At 34.7% G+C, this 20295-nt stretch overlaps 1 protein-coding gene across 1 annotated transcript in view; it reads right to left on the reverse strand.

Annotated features, from left to right (window-relative positions):
- Window positions 1-6789: 6789 nt before the first annotated feature.
- Window positions 6790-20295, reverse strand: part of LOC142317462 (acyl-coenzyme A oxidase 1-like) — a 153351-nt gene continuing 139845 nt past the window's right edge. Inside the window, exons 11-13 of the mRNA XM_075354032.1 lie at window positions 20147-20252; window positions 14152-14298; window positions 6790-7397 (exon numbers count right to left, since the gene is read on the reverse strand). Coding sequence (XP_075210147.1) covers window positions 7137-7397; window positions 14152-14298; window positions 20147-20252 — 514 coding nt within the window. The 3' untranslated portion in view covers window positions 6790-7136. The remainder of the gene's footprint in view (window positions 7398-14151; window positions 14299-20146; window positions 20253-20295) is intronic.

A 20295-nucleotide genomic window follows, 5' to 3' on the forward strand; every position in this document is an offset into this window, starting at 1 on the left:
TCTTCCAATATACATTTTAAGAAAACTATATAAATATTTAATTTTTTTAATAATTTTTATTGCTACTCACATGTATTTTTATCATCAACAAAAATCTTTAAAAGAATCCTACTAATATGAAAATAATACATATCTACAGTCAAATATCTCCAAACCCTTCTAGCTAACAGAAGAAAAAATGTATAAATGTTATGTGATCATTTTTATTTATATTAATTTTATTTTTCATTTCAATCTGACATTACTTTAATACCTATTACATCAAAATTTTCATCTTGTATTGCATTCTTGTTTCTTTTATATCACAATTATTATATAAATTGTTAATGTCTGAAAAATCTCCAACAAATGTAAGATATAGGCCTACAAAAAAGTTTAGAAATTAAATATAAGTTATCCCGAGTGATAATTTTGCCCTGGACAAAATCCAACCCCACGTTCGCTCAGTTACATCTACGCACACATTCGGGTCGGGCAACAACAATGACATGGGATTAGGAACAAAGACATAATGTGGGCCATAGGATCAAAAAAGAATGTGGGGTAGGGAACTAAAGAAATAATGAATTTAGAGGCCCATAGAAATATGGGGTAGAATGAATGATAGGATGATACCATTTAGGTAGAAAATTTATGTTGATTTTGAGATAGTGGACTGTATAGGATAATGCTAGGACTGGAACAATCCCTTCGACCAGTATGAGAATGACAATACTTGATATAGAAGATACACTATATTCAATTTATAAGATTCATAAACACAAGACATAATAAATGCACATAATGATACACTCACTGACAGAGCAGAACCGTGTGTATTACTTACAACAAATATTAATCACAACTGACTTGCGAAGCCGAGGATGTTGCTCCCGACAAGTACTAAACATGACTGCTTGCTGTTGGAGCGAAGACAATGTTGCTTCTGACAAATGCTATGCACGACTGATTTAATGACTGACCACAACCAAACCTTGTTACAAATTCCTCCACCACTTCCAATGTCCAACAGATGGTACTTCTTACTTTCACCTATGTCGGCCAACAGGGCATGGTTTTGCTCAGGAGATCCCCTGTGAAGTAAGGGATTGGTGGTCTCGAGCTGACCGAAAAGGTCATGGTTATATTTTCGCGCTTGCAGCAGGTGTGGACAGCATGACCGTGGTCTTTATCTATGTTGAGCGGAACATGAATGGGAAGTGCTTATCCCCCTTCCCAGTAGAGGAAACAGAGTTGGAGGTGGGCTGATTTGAGCTTTCTCTGATGAAGACTTGGACGTTTCAATGAGTCAGTTATTTTGGGCCTTGGCAGGGATTGTCCCATGCATAAGTATATCGGAGTCCTTACTGCTATGAGCAAGCACTAGGATATTGGTATAGCGAGTCAGGCAACACCTGACTTCTCGGCCCAGGTTAAATCTGTGACAGGTGGGTGACTGGGGGAACCCAGACAGGATCAATCTGCGGCATGCCTGATCGCCTGTCTGCCCACATCTTGCGACCTATTGGCTGGAATCTTGAGTTTGGTGATATTGAAAAAAAGGATTGAACAGTTTTGACCAAAGGGTAGAGAAGTGTTGCCAAAAAGTCGGGTGATAAACAGAAAAGGAAGAGTGGAAATTTTACTAAGATCAGTCGTAAGTAATTGCTCGAGAGATCACAGAAGCTGCAGGAAGTCCAGTTAAGGAAACAAGTAAGACTGCTATAGTACTGTTTGTTGGAACAGTCAACGACCTTTTATCATCACGGCTACTCAATGCCAAGAATATAGGACTTACAGACTTTCAGGTTGTACTGCATGTTACGCCAAATAACTCCAAAGGAGTAGTTGTGTGCACGATTTGCTGAACTGCACACAAAATTGTAGAGGAACTGTAACTATTGTATATTGACAAGCAGATGTTGCATGTGACAACTCATTAAATGTAAAGGGAGCATTTAATTCACCGACCGAATCACCATAACAGTAATAATGTGGGTAGGTAGAGGTATCCTTACAGCTGATACCCGTCCTGCATGAAGATAGCAACCCCACCCAAGACAGCAATCCCAAGATAAGGGAACAGATAAAATATGGTGGGCATTAAAGTCTTCTACTATTAATGATGGAGATGGAATTTGGACAAGGAGATTTTGTATATCCAGGTATCAAACTTTGGATTCGGAGAATGCAGATGTGAAATGAACAGAAACCTGTTTTCCTTGTTCAACTGTAATTTATGGGATTAATTAATTTATTTAAGAGTTAATTTTGTGTTTTTGAACACATTGGTAGCCTAGGCTATCTAGGTTACCCGTTCGGTAAGTTGTTTATTTATTGAAATTGCCTCTCAGGGTTTGGGTTGTGACTTGTTTGTTTTTATTTGTTATTTATACTAGTTATTAATCTTATAATTTACGGTTATTTCATTTATTTTGGTTTTCATAAATATATGTTTGTTTAAACCAGCTGTTGTTGTTAGTAACCAACTTGTTGCTACATGGCTTGTCAATTTTTTACATTGACTGCTTTTGGTCAGTCACTTTGTTTACATTGCCTGTTATTTATTTCTTAATTTTTAAGTTGTATTTATTTTTGTGTTGTAATAAGTAATAGTTTAATTCTGTAAAGCGTTCATTAAATTCAGACAATACTTGCAACAAGTGGTATGGGGGGGGAAAAGGTAGGTCCAGGCAGGTGAAACCTGGGGAAGTTCTGGCTGGGGTAAGGCTTGGTGGCTCCTCCTCCTCTTCTGGGGAGGATGAGTCACGAGCTGGCCCTTCAGCACGAACTTGTAAGCAAGACTTAGTGCATAATTTGATTAGCGATTTCATAACGTTTACTGGGAGGGCTGGAGGTTCAGTAACTCTAGTAAGGGAATTTGAAGAACAATATGAGCTTCTATTACAATACTTTCAGAATCCTAGGAACGCTTTCGTTTCCTTTTCTGTGTGGACCGGGGTTATTCCTAAATTACATGAATTCAAAGCATTGATCATGACCTTGGCTGAAAGTTATTAAAAGTTAGCCTCAAAGCCAGTTAAGGTGAGGGAAGTGGTAGTCAAGGAGACTGCTTCTGTTCCTGTTGCTTTCCCCACACAGTGTAAACCTTATGCTGAAGGTGAAATGGGAGGCCAGTCTGTCTTAAAAGCAGCCAGAAATTTCTTTTGTAAATCTTAAGGAAGGAGTAACAGGGAGAACAAGCAAAGAAACTAAGGATGAATTCCAGGTCGTCTTACGTCAGAAGAGATCAAATTTGAAAATTCGTAATAAAAGAGAGACCTTTAAGTTGTAATCACTGATGACTAAGACAGTGATGGTTATCTCTGACTCACTCGAGGTCAGTAAGTACGATATGAAAGTCGCCCCTAAGAAGAAGAGGCATCGCAGAATCATTGTTTATGACATCGATCAGCATTTATTTGAAGGGAAGTTAATGATTCTCGTAAGAGAGTAAAATTCTCATATGACTGAAGCGGCTTTTAAGGCTGAATGTCGAGTGTTACTTAAAACAGGTAGCCGTGAGGCGAAGCACTACCACGATGTATTTGAGGTGAGTTCTGATCCCTCAAAATGCTTCATTGATGAGGGCAGGTTGTTAATTGATTTTTCTTCTTGTAGGGTCAAGGAGTACTTAGTTCTGTTAACATCCAGTGGTAGTGTATGCTCATTGTGGGGATGTAGGGCATAAACGTGATGAGTGTTCTAAGAAGTTGGACGGTATAACTTGTGCAAATTGTAGACATCTTCGAAAGAATCACAAGCACTCTGTGAATAGTAAAGATTGTGTCTGTTATTTGAGAGCTGTTGAGATGTATTACAATTCATTATTGTTAGATGATTAAAATTGGGCAAATAAATGCGCAGGGTGCTTATATTGTTCAGATTGAGCTCGGTGAAATTGCTTTACATAGAGGGTTAGATGTTGTTTTGTTGCAGCAACCATATGTTGTGTCCGGTGAACTGACAGTTTTTTCTTGTTGAAAGATACTTTATTGTGGCTATGATAGTATGTCTGATGTTGTTTGCAGATAGGAACTTGATTGTGTCTTCACTTGGCAGCTCTCAGATAATCATAAAGTTTTCTGTTTGGATGTTCAGAACTTGCATCTATATGTTGCAAGTTCGTATTTTTAGTGTAGAACTTGTATTTTCTGCTCATTGTCATCTTGAGGTCTGGGATAAAATCCTATGATTCTCTGGCATTAGTACAATCCTTGTTGGTGTGAATGTAAATACTAAGTCACTATTGTGGCATAGTGGTTTTACTAATTTAATAGAGGGCATTTTAACTCAATATTGTCTACACTTATATAATGTACTTGGTAGGTTGTCCACCTACGTAGGTATGGTAGATGGACGTCGGCTGTTTGGTAGAACAAATATCGATGTTACTGATTTTTTTTCTTGTTTTTCTTTTTTTTCATTGAGTGATGACTAAATTGACTGGTCATAATCATTCAAACTACTCAATATATATAATCTGATCATATATTTAAATCATATCAGGCATAATGACTAGTAAGTTATAGTAACAATATGATATTAATTCCAACAATGTTTAAAATGAAGCTGCATCAGAAAGAAATGTGAAAATGTTACGATCAATCATGCAAACATTTAACATAAGAGGTGATATCGAGTCTCTTGGAAGGACCCAGTGGATCAACTAAACAAATTTTAATAATGACTTTTCAGCGTTTGATACTCTATTTTGAAGTCTCATTAAGATGGGGAAATTGGGGTAAAGAACTGCTTACTCCAAAATGGGAATTGAACAGTTTAAATTTATCTGGTTTTAGAAACTCAATGGAAAAAAATCTATAAATGAGAAGTACAACAGCTTTGCTAGACCTTATATTACAGCTATTTGGCCACTAAATCTGGTATATGTGGTAGTTTTTTGCTAGGTTTAGTCCATTAGCAAAAAAAAAATGTTTTTTCCAGCTCTATTCCTTCAGTAATGCTGCTATCCAGTTTTCTTAATAGCTCGTCACTTTCAAGACAAGTTCAAATCTAAATGTTCCTCGTTCATAATTGTTTTATTCCTCTTCCTACATGTGAAAAATATGTCTGCTAGGAATGTGGGCGTTTCAGTGGCCTAAAATTTGTCAATCTTCCAGTAAGTTTTAGGTTATGAGAACATGAAAGATCTCAATTACTTTTTCAGTGCAAGACTTTTTCATGTAACAAAGTTTGTATCATCACATTTTCAAAAAGATGTTTCAGAACTGTGCCCATTGAAAGAACTTAGAGCTTGCAATTTTAAATTTACCTTTTGTTTCCCATCATGTCCAACAACAAATATAGCCCCTTGATGGAGAGTTTTACTCTTTAAGACTTTGGGGTTGGCGTCCTCACGGCCCTATCTTACGCAGGTTTTCTTCCTACTACAATCCAAGCTGCTGAACTCTTTAAACTATAATTTTTTATTATTAAAACATTTCTTTGTCTTCATTAGAAATTTGTTTGTTTCTTGAAGTCAGATTTTTTTTTAGGTAAACTCAAAGAAGAACACAGTTACAGTGAAAATTCCAAAGATCATAACTTTGGTTGATTGTAACTGGCAAATTCTGATATAAAATTCCTTAAAATTTTTAGGGTTATTTGTCACAGTTTTCTAATCAGTACTGCCAAATTTTAAACATCTAATTTTTATAGTTTTCTAATTTGTATCAAATCCAGCTAACTCTATAATATTATAAATCATGCTGTCCTGTGAGATATGCTTTTAAGTCCTAAAGCATGATTTAATGACAATTCAATGAAACAAAAAAAATATTCAGATAAAATTATGATGACCAATTATAACCTTAAAACCAAAACAACAAAACTGAATTGCTGCTGACAGTATACATATAAAATCCTGAATTTCCAAATTCTTTCCTATAATTTATACAAATTGCATACCTTACAACTAATATTTTTTAAATATTATATGCTTTGTACTTATTTTATTTCATGCATTTATTTTTATTATTTAATAATTAATTACATTTTGTCATGCTCTTCTGATAAATATCTTATCACACTAATCCATTCAGCAAATTCTGGGGGTTCCCTTTACTTTCCTGGCATTTTAGCTCTGGAGCTAAGCTGCATGAAGGAAAGTACAGTAATCAGTCTAAAAATTGGGTATGGGTTTTTTCTCAATATTTTATGACCTAGGACTTCACAAAATGTTGAGAGTAATTTTTTAATGGTACATACCAAAAAACTATCTACCCCACTTCCTGTTGATATAGACACCAAAATTTTACGAACAAAAATTTCTGTTCAAAATTTCACCCAAAAATTAATAAAAAAAGTGAGGGGGTAAAGTTTTTAATCAAATTTCTTTTCCTAGGCATTGTAGTACTGCAGATGGGAGAGCCGATCAAAGTTTAAAAATATCATTCTTTTTTAATTTTTTAAAGCTTTTTTTGGTTTATTTTTACGTATTATTATTTTTTCACTATATAAAAATAAATAACCAATGCCAAGAAAGTATTTCAACTTTGTTGTCAGCTTTTTTTTTACTAGTGAAATGGAATAAAAACACATTTCTGATAGCACCTACATACTGTAATGTATTCTTATGTACCAATCAGAATACAATGGTTTTTTTTTTTTATAATCACTTTAAATAAGCATGATGTCAATTTAATATTTGAGTCCAGTCCAGAATTAGAAAGACTCTCAACCTAAAATAAAGCAATTAACTGGAGCCTCTAAAAACAAAGTATATCTCCTAATTAAAAAAAAAAAAACCTAATCTTACATTCTTCCAACTACTGTAAGAGTTAATTTGAATAAGAAATAACTTAATTTTTAATTGCTAAAATAAACTTTAATATAAAAAAAATAATACTTTAATTAAAAGATACACATAAGTTATTTTCTATAAAACATTCATTTACAATATGCATGAATGAATGATCCCTTGCATATATTATTATGCATTTCTTTAAAAATCAACATTGATTGTATGTAAAAATATTTAAAAAATCTTAAAAACACATTTAAAACTGGAATCACAGAAAACCTTAAAATTATTATTTTTTAAATAAAAATAACCATCACCAGCATTCAGAAATCATGGCTGATATAACAATGCAATAAACACTGAATTCTTATTCCCTTTGTATTAAGTAACTTACTTTAATTTAAGTAACATACTATAAGTTTGACTTAAGAAAAGGTTTTAAGTATTTTTGGAATGAATCATCAACAGGTTTTTTATTTAAAGGACTTTCATTGGCTGCTTCAAATAACCTTTCATATACATTTCCATCATAAGCACCAAGAACAGAACCAAGTATTTCATCACATATATCGAAACTGTCAACGATTCCAACAGCATTAGGACGTAACGCAGATAATAAAGAGTCTTGCCAATTATAAAGACTTCCCACATCTTCTTTTCTTAAAGAAGAATACTGTAACAAATAATTTATGAAATATAATTATTTATTGCTACAATAGGTTTAACATTTTATAATAAAGACTTATAGTTAGAAAAAGACAATTGGTTTGAAAAGAGATTTAACTTAGATAATTCATAAAGGGTTTATATTTGATACAAAAATTTGTGCACTTGGGATACCTGAAGAGTTCCTAAATGTCAAAAATCAACAGAAAAAGTGATTTTTGACAGTGATGTTTTTGGCATTTTGAGATAATATGCTAAATTATAACTAAAATTATCAATAACTTTATTTGTGACCAGTGACCTCGGTTTGCTTGACATTTCTCCCACCACCACCCCATTTGGTTGCCTTAAAGCATAAGACCGAATGTCTATGTCACAAATGGCTATTGAGCCTCGAAACTGTTTAGCAACCAGTGTTGTAACTAGCTCCTATAGCTAACTTAAAGCATGAGCGGAATAAGCATGGTACCATACACCATTCACTTGTGTGTCCCACCACCCACTTGTCACATCACTAAAATGGGTAGGCGCACCCTGTCAACTACTACTAATACATATATGACTATCAGTAATTAAATTTATCTCATCAAAGACGGCAATTCGCTGCCATGCCTAGGCCGTTGAATGCCAGCAAGTACCTGTCCACCACTAAAGAAGCGTTTGGAGCCTTAATCTGGCTGGTAGCCAGCCACATCTCTTAGTTAGTTTACTACAGCAGCGTGGTAGGAGTATTTTCCCTTAGGTAAACTACTGATGTGAGTTGAACAAAGCAACTGCGTCAAGGAACTCCCACATGGTCGAGCAATGCAGCTCTTGTTACATTAACTTGCCACTTGTGAGTGACCAATTTTCCCCTTGACCCCTAATACCAGGGTGGCCTGAGTTCTGATCCCCCAAGAGCTGGGCAGTTGTACATCATGTGTTTGTATGACTGGACCTTCCCACAGATGCACAGCTCATCAGCTGCCAGGTGGAACCGAAACATGTACTGGTTTAAATTTACATGGTTGGAGAACACTTGGGCTTCCGTTGCCCTTAAAACGGAAGAAGATGCATACCATCCCTCCATATCCTGTATAAATCTATACAAGGACCTTCCTTTAGTTGTGATGTGCCATTCTTGTTGCCATGCTTCCATCGCGAGGCTGTAAACCCTCCTCCGCAGGTGGGAGATGGGCAAATATTAAAACCGGTGCACTGAGATCACCGTTCTGCTCCGGTACAGGCCTGGCTCAAACCCGCATCCAAAATACCTTGGCCTCCCTGCCTCTTCGCAATTTTCACATGGCCATCCGAACTTTCATCACTAAATCGATTGAGAGAACCTTTCCCAATACAGTGGTAGCCTCGCAAGGTTGTTTTAAAAATACCAGTGCATACAATTAGGGCTCTACGCTGGGTACTCCTTAAATTTTGAATAAGTGCTCGATTTCTTTCCAACCTATGCGCCTAAACAAACGCCACGTAAGAGATTACACTTTTGAAGACATCTCGGTTCACCATGTAAAAATGGCAGCCTGACAGCCTGTAATCCTTTCGAGCAATCCCTCTAAGCTTGTGCATCACAGAGACGGCATCTGCCACAACTTGCATAATGTGGTTGCTAAACAGCAAATTCTCATCAAACAAAACACCTAGGTGCTTATGATCTCGAACTTGGCTGATTACACAGCCTTTATACTTAATACGGGGGTTACAACTGTATGATAATTTGTCTGCACCCTTGAGAAGCATGTACTTCGTCTTTGGCACAGAAATCTTTAAATTTTGAATGTCCATCCAGCCCTCTTGTTGACAAAGCCTGCTCGGTCTTCTAGCTTCAGTCGTGAGTTACCATGAACTAATAGGAAACAATCATTGGTGAAAGCCTGGGCCTTGTCCCCTTCCGGGAATGTCAGTCCCAATAATCCATGGAATACCAGGTTCCACAGCAAGTGACCAAGAACGGAGTCCTGCAGACTTCTCCCCTTGTGATGAATTTTTCCACAACTAGGTGCACATCCTTAAACAGATCCATGCGATCAGATAATCATGTAGTACGGCCTGCAGAGCTACGGGAACATTGCGGCATTCCAACTCATAGAGAACAGAACTCCAACACAAGGAAGGAAATGCTGCCTCTATGTCAATAAAAATTGCCAAAATATATTTACAGTCGGCGGTTTCTACCTCGGCAAGAGCTTTCAAGATGCAATCCTTGGTACCAACCCCTTTCATGAAGCCATACTGGCGTCGATTTAGAAGTGAGTTCATACTGATGCTTTCCCAAAGCCATTCCACAACCAGCCTTTCAAACAACTTGCCAATTGCCGACAAGAGGCTGATGGATCGATAACTGCTGATCTTACTCAGATCCTTTCCTGATTTTAAGAGCACCCTCAGCAAGCCACCTTCCAACAAGTCGGGAAGCAACCCCAGCTTAGGCACCCCGAGAATAGCCTGCCAAGGCTGTTCTCTTATAACAGGCCGCAGATGATAAAAAATATCTGGGTCAAGTTGGTCAATCCCCGGTGCCTTTCTCAGTGTCATACTAGAAACCACTCTGTCTATATGTATGGGTTCCATAGTCCGTACACCAAGGAATGATGTCTCACCTGCCATAATGCTGACTTCTGCTTCACACTCCGGAGCAGCTGGAAACAGTGTATCCAGGAACGCCTGGTAAGTCACCACAGATATTAAAGTGTGGTTACGACTACCAAACCTGCTCTGAACACTGGATAGCACGTGTAATGGCTTTGGCTGGTAACATGACTTTACAAGCTGCCAGGGATTGCACTGCAACTCATGCATGGAGTCTTGCCAAAACTTGAGTTTGGCTTCCTTCATTGCATGAACGTACTCATTACGGGTGCGCTGGTAGATCTGCAGACCCTCAGCGTGCACATCATCAACGATAATCCCCATTAGGGTGCGACGCTGATATCTTCTCCTAGTGGACCTAACTCTTGCGTGCAGTATACTAATATCAGAGAACCACCACTTTTTCCCTGGGTTCAAACATGCGACCTTACTAAAAAGTTTATTTTGTCTAAGCTGTTTGCAATATAATTTAACAATTATCAATATAAATACTTAAAAACAAATCAGCAAACAGAACATCTGCTTAGAAATCACATTAAGACTTCATTTTTTATCATGAAAAATACATTAATGTACAAGAAATTTCTTTTTTTTACGTAATAACTTTACCACTGATTTATACTTAAGTGACAAATAGTGCTTTTATAATATATATTTGTATCAATAGTTATCAGTTGGAAACAGTAGTATTGGTGTTAATTGCTAATCTAATTAAAATGAATGCCAAAATAAATACTCGTAGTCTGGAAAAGTAATTTGTTTCTTAATGGTGGTAACCAAATTTGCTGCTTTTTTGATGATTATGGACTAAATGTTCCCCTCTATGAATCATGAGACCTTGCCGTTGGTGAGGGGGCTTGAGTGCTCAGTGATACAGAGTAGCTGGACCGAAGGTGCAACCATATCGGAGAGGTATCTGTTGACAGCCAGACTAAGGAATGATTCCTGAAAGAGGGCAGCAGCTCTTTCAGTTGTTGTTAAGGGCATATGTCAGGATGACTTAAACGGCCATATCAACATTACTCAGTACTCTGAGTACTGCGCAGCTGAAAGCAATGGAAAACTACAGCTGCTTTTTTTTCTCCAAAAAAATGTAGCTTTCTGCATTTTCATATAGCAATGATGGAGGCACCTTCCTTGGTAAAATATTCCGGAGGTAAACTAGTCCCCCGTTCGGATCTTCGGGTGGGAACTACTAAGGAAGGGGTCACCAGAAAATTAAAAAATAACATTCTACGAGTCGGAGCGTGGAATGTTAGAAGCTTAAAAAAGGTTGGTAGGCTAGAAAATTTAAAAAGGGAAATGGGTAGGACAAATGTGGATATAGTAGGAATTAGTGAGGTTCGGTGGGAAGAGGAAGGCGACTTTTGGTCAGGTGATTTTAGAGTAATTAACTCAGCGTCAAATAATGGGCAGGCAGGAGTAGGTTTCATAATGAACAAGAAGATAGGGAAGAGAGTAGAGTATTTCAAAATGCATAGCAATAGAATCATTGTAATAAGGATAAAATCAAAACCTAAACCGACAACGATTGTTAACGTATATATGCCTACAAGCACCCATGATGATGATGAGGTAGAGTGTGTATACGAAGAAATTGATGAAGCAATTAAACACGTAAAAGGAGATGAAAATTTAATAATAGTTGGAGATTGGAATGCAAGGAAGGAAATATAGTGGGTGAATACAGGCTGGGCAAAAGGAATGAAAGAGGGGACCGACTTGAGTTTCGGACGAAGTATAATTTAGTAATTGCCAACACCCAATTTAAAAATCATAATAGAAGAATATACACTTGGAAAAAGCCAGGCGATACTGCAAGGTATCAGATAGATTATATCATGGTTAAGCAAAGATTTAGAAATCAACTCGTTGACTGCAAAACTTACCCTGGAGCAGACATTGATAGCGACCACAATTTGGTGATAATGAAATGTAGATTGGGGTTTAAAAACCTGAAGAAAAGGTGTCAGATGAATCGGTGGAATTTAGAGAAGCTTGAGAAAGAGGAGAAGATTTTTGAGGACATCGCAAGAGGTCTGAGTAAAAAAGATAAGGTAGAAAATGTAGAAGAAGAATGGGAGAATGTTAAAAAGGAAATTCTTAAATCAGCAGACGCGAACTTAGGTGGAACAAAGAGAACTGGTAGGAAACCTTGAGTTTCAGACGATATATTGCAGCTGATGGATGAACGTATATGCAAGATGAATGTTCATGACAGAGAATGTGCAGTCACTCATCTGTGTCAGAAATGATTTGTTGGAAAAAGATAGCAAAATAATTTCTGAAAATAGAATATTTAATTTCATGTTAAACAAAAAATTTCTAAACTTTTACGTTCAAAGATTTTTAAATCTTAATAGAATAACTTGGAATACACTAAGCTGTGTGCCAGGTAGGTGCAATAAATTTTGACAGATGGACACAAAGAAAAATGTCTTGCAACAGCTCAAACATTTTTGCAGTAATATTTAAATTACTGCTTAATTACACTACGACTGGAGATGAGAATTGGTTGTTGTACACTAATGCTGAAGAAAAGCAACAATTGATTCTGTGGTGGCATTCATCTTCTCTGAGGCCCAAGAAAATTTAAACAAAAATACTCAGACAGTAAGCTTATGGCCACTGTTTTTTTTTGGGACAAAAAGGAATGTTTAGTGAGTTTCTTGATTGCGGAAGAACTGTAAATGCCAATAAATATTGTGTAACTCTCAAAAACCTTTTGACTTAAAAGATGTGGGAAGTTGCCCAATGGGAGTTTGCTTCTTCATGGCAGTACTTGACCATACACTGCAACAAAAATGGTTCTGGGACTAAAGCAATATTTTTCCATGAGAGAAATATTTGAACGTCTACTGTACAGTCCTGAACTCATGTTTAGTAATAATTTTTTCTTCATTTAATTAAAACAAATGGCTTGCATTAAGAGGTTTTAAACGACGAGGAACTGAAGACAAAGTAATATTAATTGGTTTAAATCACCGGTGGAAAAATCTTTTGAAGGAAGACTAGTAAAAGCTTGTAGAATGATATGAAAAATGTGTTGCCAAAAATGACGACTGTGGAAAAATAACATGTACATAAATAAGATTATTTTCATGTGTAGAGTTTTTTCTATCATTCACTTTTATTATTAACCAAAAAAGTCATGAAAATTTTGTAAAGATTGAATGACAACTTGCAACTGGTTGTTCATTTCAATTACTTTATTTGTTAGGTTATTTATTAAATATTGAAAAAGATAATAAATATTACGAGTAGACAATACGTTTAAAATATTTACACGATTAATAGTGTTCTTTAAACCACTTATAGAAAACCCTTCAATAAAGTCATGCTTCTCCTGTTAAATAAATTTAAAAAAATGATACGTCAACCTTAAATTCACTGGAAGTTTATTGTGGGAGAAAGATGTTACTTATACAGCTTATCTGTTTATATCATGTCAGGTTCAGGGAGTACTGATAATGCAATGAGAGCAAAAGTAAATAATTTCATATTTTCTCATGTTGAATGATTAGTAATGACTAGAATGCTGCAAAAATTTGCCGAAAAATTTGAGAGATTTATGGACTAAATATTATGAGCAACAGTAAAGACAGAAAGAATATAGATTGTTTTTAGGAAGATGAATGAATACTCCCACAATTATTAGATGGAAAAAGTAAATTAAAAAATCTGTGAAACTGCAAAACAAAGTTAATTTAGTATTTGAATTAGGTTTGAGTTTTTGGATGTTTCATAGTCATTTATGATAATTTGAAAAGGAAGATTGATCAGATAAATCTAAAAATTATAGAACAATGCAAAGAATCAGAAGTATTTGGCTTCAGCCTCAACTTAAACATTTTTTAGTACTACAAAAATGAAGAAGATGAATTTTTTTGCCCTGCTGTTAGTCGAAATGATAACTGGATGTCTAAAAAAACATGATAAAGTTGCAATCAAGACAATTGAGGCATACAGCATTCATAAAGCCAAAACTTTTACACACGTATTCATAGACAGAAGTGTGGTTTTCATTGAAACCAGACCTTAATCAAATAAATGCTTCTCATAAATATTATTAACAGATATTTCCATAAAAAAATAATAATAGCAACGTTAAACAGACTATTTGTAGTAGAACAGTCACTGAACTGCTATCCGATGGCTAAAAATAACAACAGACATACCATAAGAAAGTGTCCAAGTTTTTTCAGTAGCCAATAAACAGCATAAAGTTCACACAGTTGAGTCAATACAATTCGTAGAGGTTGAGAAAGTTTTCCTTCTCGTACATACTCAATAAATGTTAGAACCTTAAATGCTCTGCAATGTGCCTGTAACAATAATTAGTAAATTAGAACTCTCAATTCCCCTTTGATTCTTACAAAAATAAATATAAAAGAAAAAAATTGAACTCAGAGAAGAACATTAACCAAAAATGTCTAACATAAATGCTAACGCTTCATGGGTTAGGGATTCTTATACTACTGACTTGTCATTATTTTAATGACATTTCAGAATAAATTAAGAAAACTGTACTCTAAAGTACATAAATAGAAGTTGCTTTTTCTTTATTACTGGCAAGTTTGATTTTCGCATGGGCCTCTGAGACTTTCTAAATTGTTATTATCCATACATTAACTACTATTATTATTACTACTACATAAAAAGCTTATATTAAAAGTAATATTCATCAGAGGCAAAAACAATTTGGCGTAAAATCAAAATTATACCAATTACACAGTAGTAAATTAGGTATATTAACCCTTCAGACAGGGAGCACATGTTAAATTGTATGTATCGGCAGGTGGACGTGACAGTCTCGCTGCGCGCAGTGCTTGCTTCAAAACTTCATAACATTGCCATCTCGTAATGTTTATTTGAAAAACTGGCTCTGTGTTATCACAAGGCTTCGTTCTTCCCCTCCGTGTTTTTATAACTGTGTAGGATTGCATATCAGTGATGAAATACGATTTTGTTCTACGAAGTTGAATGCTCTTCTTTCAGTCAGTTGCATCAGCTGTGATTAAAATGGCAGGGTCAAGCACGTCAAGTAATCTTACATCGGAACAAATTATTGAATGTTTAGATGAGATGTGCGACAGTAACATTAGAATATTTGATAGTGGTAGTGAATTTGATAGTGACGAAAGTGATGACGATTTTGTGAAGAAAATCGTAATGAAAATAAAGAAGATTCTGAACAGAGTAGTGGTAATAGTGATGAAGATATTGATATACAAGTGAAGCGTACAAGAAAAGACATAGATTGGAGATGAGAAAAAGTGGATGAATCTTCTGCTGAAAATTGGTTTAAATTAGTGTAATAGTTTTGAAGCTATAATTTTTTATTTTTAGTACTGTAATAAAGCTGCTGGTTGGGCATTTAAATTACCGGCAGTAGGGTAGGGCTTTAAAAATTTAAATACCGGCTTGAAGGGTTAAAAATGTCAACAAAAAATAAATACGAGGGTTATTTTTTTTTCAAGGTCAGATCGGTTGCGAAATAAAAACCCGCACAAAAATTGGAAGGATCTTTGTGTATATGTGTTGCACAGCGTAATCTAATATGGCCTTCCATCATGCTGCATGACTTTGTTTAGTTCTGAACACGCAGCTGTTGTAGCATGTAAACATGTCTACAACAGTAGCATCTCCTGCCAAGTGTGAAGTGCATGCGGTAATTCAATTTCTTCAGGCTGAGGGGCGTAATGCAGCTGAAATTATCGACAAATAAGTAATGTGTACGGTGAAACTTCAATGAGTGACAGCAAAGTGCGACAATGGTGCAGGAACTTTAAAGCAGGACGTACAGATGTTCATGATGCAGGCGGTCAGGGAAGAAAGCGAGTGTCAATCGATGATCTTGTTGAGCGAGTGGATGAAGCAATCGAGAAAATCGTCGGTTCACAATTTCTATATTGAGTGATTCGTTTCCTAAAATTTGAAGGCCAGCTCTCTATACCATTGTGAGTGAGAGACTTCAGTACCGCAAACTGTGTGCGAGATGGGTTCCAAAGATGCTGTCCGACCATCAAAAAGAGACATGTCCATTTCAAAACTGAAGAAACTAAAGAACAATCCAAACAGTGGATGCATTCTCATTCTCCCAGTAAACCAAAGAAGTTCAAGCGAACCTTCTCCAACAGAAAGTGTATGGCTACTGTGTTCTGCGACCGGAATTTCTAACTGCGACCGGAATTTCTAACCTCAGCCTATTCATTATTTGAATTTTAGATTATCATCTCTTTTTTATTCCTAACCCTATCCTTTCAATCTCTCTATTTCCTTGTTCAACTTTCCCCTTTTATAACTTTTCCTGATTTTTACAAATATGATTAAATGTATTAAAACAATCTCACATTAGAACAAAAAATAAAGAAAAACAAAATTCAAATGTCTAGTATAGTGAATGTAACTGGTGAGTAAATATCACATACTACCCAATATGTATAATTATAATTTCTTAAAATTCTATTTCTTGGCTAAATTTTATTATAGCACTTTTTATTTTGTCTTCAGTCATTTGACTGGTTTGATGCAGCTCTCCAAGATTCCCTATCTAGTGCTAGTCGTTTCATTTCAGTATACCCTCTACATCCTACATCCCTAACAATTTGTTTTACATATTCCAAACGTGGCCTGCCTACACAATTTTTTCCTTCTACTTGTCCTTCCAATATTAAAGCGACTATTTCAGGATACCTTAGTATGTGGCCTATAAGTCTGTCTCTTCTTTTAACTATATTTTTCCAAATGCTTCTTTCTTCATCTATTTGCCGCAATACCTCTTCATTTGTCACTTTATCCACCCGTCTGATTTTTAACATTCTCCTATAGCACCGCATTTCAAAAGCTTCTAATCTTTTCTTCTCAGATATACTCCAATCGTCCAAGTTTCACTTCCATATAAAGCGACAATCCAAACATATACTTTCAAAAATCTTTTCCTGACATTTAAATTAATTTTTGATGTAAACAAGTTATATTTCTTACCGAAGGCTCGTTTCGCTTGTGCTATTCGGCAATTTATATCGCTCCTGCTTCGTCCATCTTTAGTAATTCTACTTCCCAAATAACAAAATTCTTCTACCTCCATAATCTTTTCTCTTCCTATTTTCACATTCAGCGGTCCATCTTTGTTATTTCTACTACATTTCATTACTTTTGTTTTGTTCTTGTTTATTTTCACGCGATAGTTCTTGCGTAGGACCTTATCTATGCCGTTCATTGTTTCTTCTAAATCCTTTTTACTCTCGGCTAGAATTACTATATCATCAGCAAATCGTAGCATCTTTATCTTTTCACCTTGTACTGTTACTACGAATCTAAATTGTTCTTTAACATCATTAACTGCTAGATCCATGTAAAGATTAAAAAGTAACGGAGATAGGGAACATCCTTGTCGGACTCCCTTTCTTATTACGGCTTCTTTCTTATGTTCTTCGATTATTACTGTTGCTGTTTGGTTCCTGTACATGTTAGCAATTGTTCTTCTATCTCTGTATTTGAACCCTAATTTTTTTAAAATGCTGAACATTTTATTCCAGTCTACGTTATCGAATGCCTTTTCTAGGTCTATAAACGCCAAGTATATTGGTTTGTTTTTCTTTAATCTTCCTTCTACTATTAATCTGAGGCCTAAAATTGCTTCCCTTGTCCCTATACTTTTCCTGAAACTAAATTGGTCTTCTCTTAACACTTCTTTCACTCTCCTCTCAATTCTTTTGTATAGAATTCTAGTTAAGATTTTTGATGCATGACTAGTTAAACTAATTGTTCTGTGTTCTCCACATTTATCTGCCCCTGCTTTCTTTGATATCATGACTATAACACTTTTTTTGAAGTCTGACAGAAATTCCCCTTTTTCATAAATATTACACACCAGTTTGTATAATCTATCAATCGCTTCCTCACCTGCACTGCGCAGTAATTCTACAGGTATTTCGTCTATTCCAGGAGCCTTTCTGCCATTTAATGCTCTTATAGCACATCATTTTCTATATGTTTTTAAATAAATATTTCAGTCAATCTAATTGTTAATATACAACAAACAGTCTGTGTACATTACACCATTTTGTATATCATGAAATTATTTATCACCTTAACTACTAGAAAAATGTTTAAAACTATATATTGGACATAATATAAGTTTAACACATTTAAATTATAATTAAATGTTTAACTATATATTTATTTTTTGCATTCAATCACTTATCACATCAATATTGTTTTCTATGATAATTTAAACTGGAATAAAAAGCAAAGAAAAAATTCAATTTTTATTTTTCGCATTTATAAAAAATACATCCTCAAAAATTTTAATATATACATAATTTAAGCTACTCCTATAATACAAATGCACATGGATGATGAGGATTGTCCCCACATGAATAAATTTCTTGTTTTTACTTTAAAAAATTCATGTGTACCAAACTAAAACCTGATGAGTGATATTATTATACATTTTTATTATAACAATTATTTTAGGTTTTTAGAACAATTTTTAAAAAAATAATAATTTTTTAACACTACAATTTTTTTTAATATTTTTTATAACTGCATAGGATAACTTTAGTCAGTCCGTATCAAAGGCTCTTTGAAGAGATTGTTTAGACCTTGCAGTCCTCCCAATACTCTTTCATACGTTCCAATCTCTGTGCCCTTGCTGGGGTTGAAAATGTTCATGTTGTGTGTTTCTTTCTTGTGAGTATGAAGCGACAGTATTTGTCCTTGATTTTTTTCATTCTATTTTATTTTGTTTGTGGAGTCTTCTGGTGTAAGGCCAATTTCCTTCAGTTCAGATCTTCTCTTTATTTCTCTGAGCCATCTGCACCCTGTCTTGGTGTTTTTCAAGTAAAAATTGTACCGTACCAGTTGTTTCAGAAGTCTCGAATCTTGTATCCTCATAATGTGTCCAAGTCTTCTCTTACGCATGGTATCAGTGATAGGTTTTAACTCTTTATATATGACTTGTACTAAATGGGCACAATCTTTCACTGCCTATCTTACTGGTACTTAATGCAGGTTCTTCCACATCTTCTTTCATCCATATGGTCAATTTTCTGGAGTCTATCAGTCTTTGTTGTTCGTTCAGGTGGAAGAGTATTTCTGCTGCATATGTTACTTCTGGTTTTATAATTGTCTTGTACTGTCTTTTTTTGCATTTATGGGTAGATATTTTTTACTTAGGTGTACCAGATTAATTTTTGTGCTTTAACTAGTTTTGTTTGTTCTTGCTTGGATTGAAGTTTTACATTTAACTAGGTTTTTTCATACTACTACTTAATAAATAAAACTAAAATTTGGCAAATCAGAGTGAAGCTTGTGAAAAGCAGTATTCAACTTATTATGAGGTAACAATCTTGTTTTCTGTAAACAAGTATTACAAAAGTATTATGAAAATTTAAAATATTGCCTTATTTTGTTCATTTAGGAGCTGTATCAGGAGTCTTGCGAGTTATATCAGGACTCATATTATTCCTATCAAAATCAATTTATATAAATCTTTCATTAACACACTAAGATTTACAACCACACAAAATAAAGACACTTTTGTCAAGTACTGTGTGCTGTAGAGAAAGTGACAAGAAAAACAATTAATGAAGTGATTAAAAATTAATGAAGACACATATTCTGTTTTTATAATAACTAAAAAGATATTTGTAAATATATTCAGTTATAAAAACATGCTCCTGTTTTTTAGTGAATCTCTTTTTTTCCAACATTCTTGCTAGTAATTTATTTTATAATAATTATACAATTTTCTAGCATGAGAGGTGATAGCAGCACTTCAAAACTGAGCATTTCTTCAACATTAATACTTCTTCTTGAATCAAATGTAAGCTTAAAGAGATCCCGACCCTTCACACTTGAAATATTTTTTGGATTTTGATAAATATAATATAAAGCATATCAATGCTTTAAAGTTAGTAACACTTTTTATAAACAACAACTTTTCATAAATTTCTAAATTAAATTAAATATCAACATTTTTAAAAGGGTTCATCATAGCATGTTTATTACAATTATCTGTAACCTAATCTAAAAACAAAGTTAAACAATTAATTGGCTTTTCCTACACATGATAAATCAGTTTGATGATGCATGAATATACCACAATAGTGTGAAACAATAGTAAAAAATTGTTAATATTTTTATAAATAATCAGCAGTCGGTTACCTCAGCACTTTGAACAAGTTGAATAGATGTGTTATTCCATGCATCTTCTGGTGACATTCCAGTATTCACAAGTCTATCTATTTTATCACAGGCTGTCTTAATAAGCCTAAAATAAATAAAAAATATATATATAATCTTAAATTAGATAC

Source organism: Lycorma delicatula, chromosome 1 (assembly GCF_047948215.1).
Source record: "Lycorma delicatula isolate Av1 chromosome 1, ASM4794821v1, whole genome shotgun sequence".
Classification (NCBI taxonomy): domain Eukaryota; kingdom Metazoa; phylum Arthropoda; class Insecta; order Hemiptera; family Fulgoridae; genus Lycorma; species Lycorma delicatula.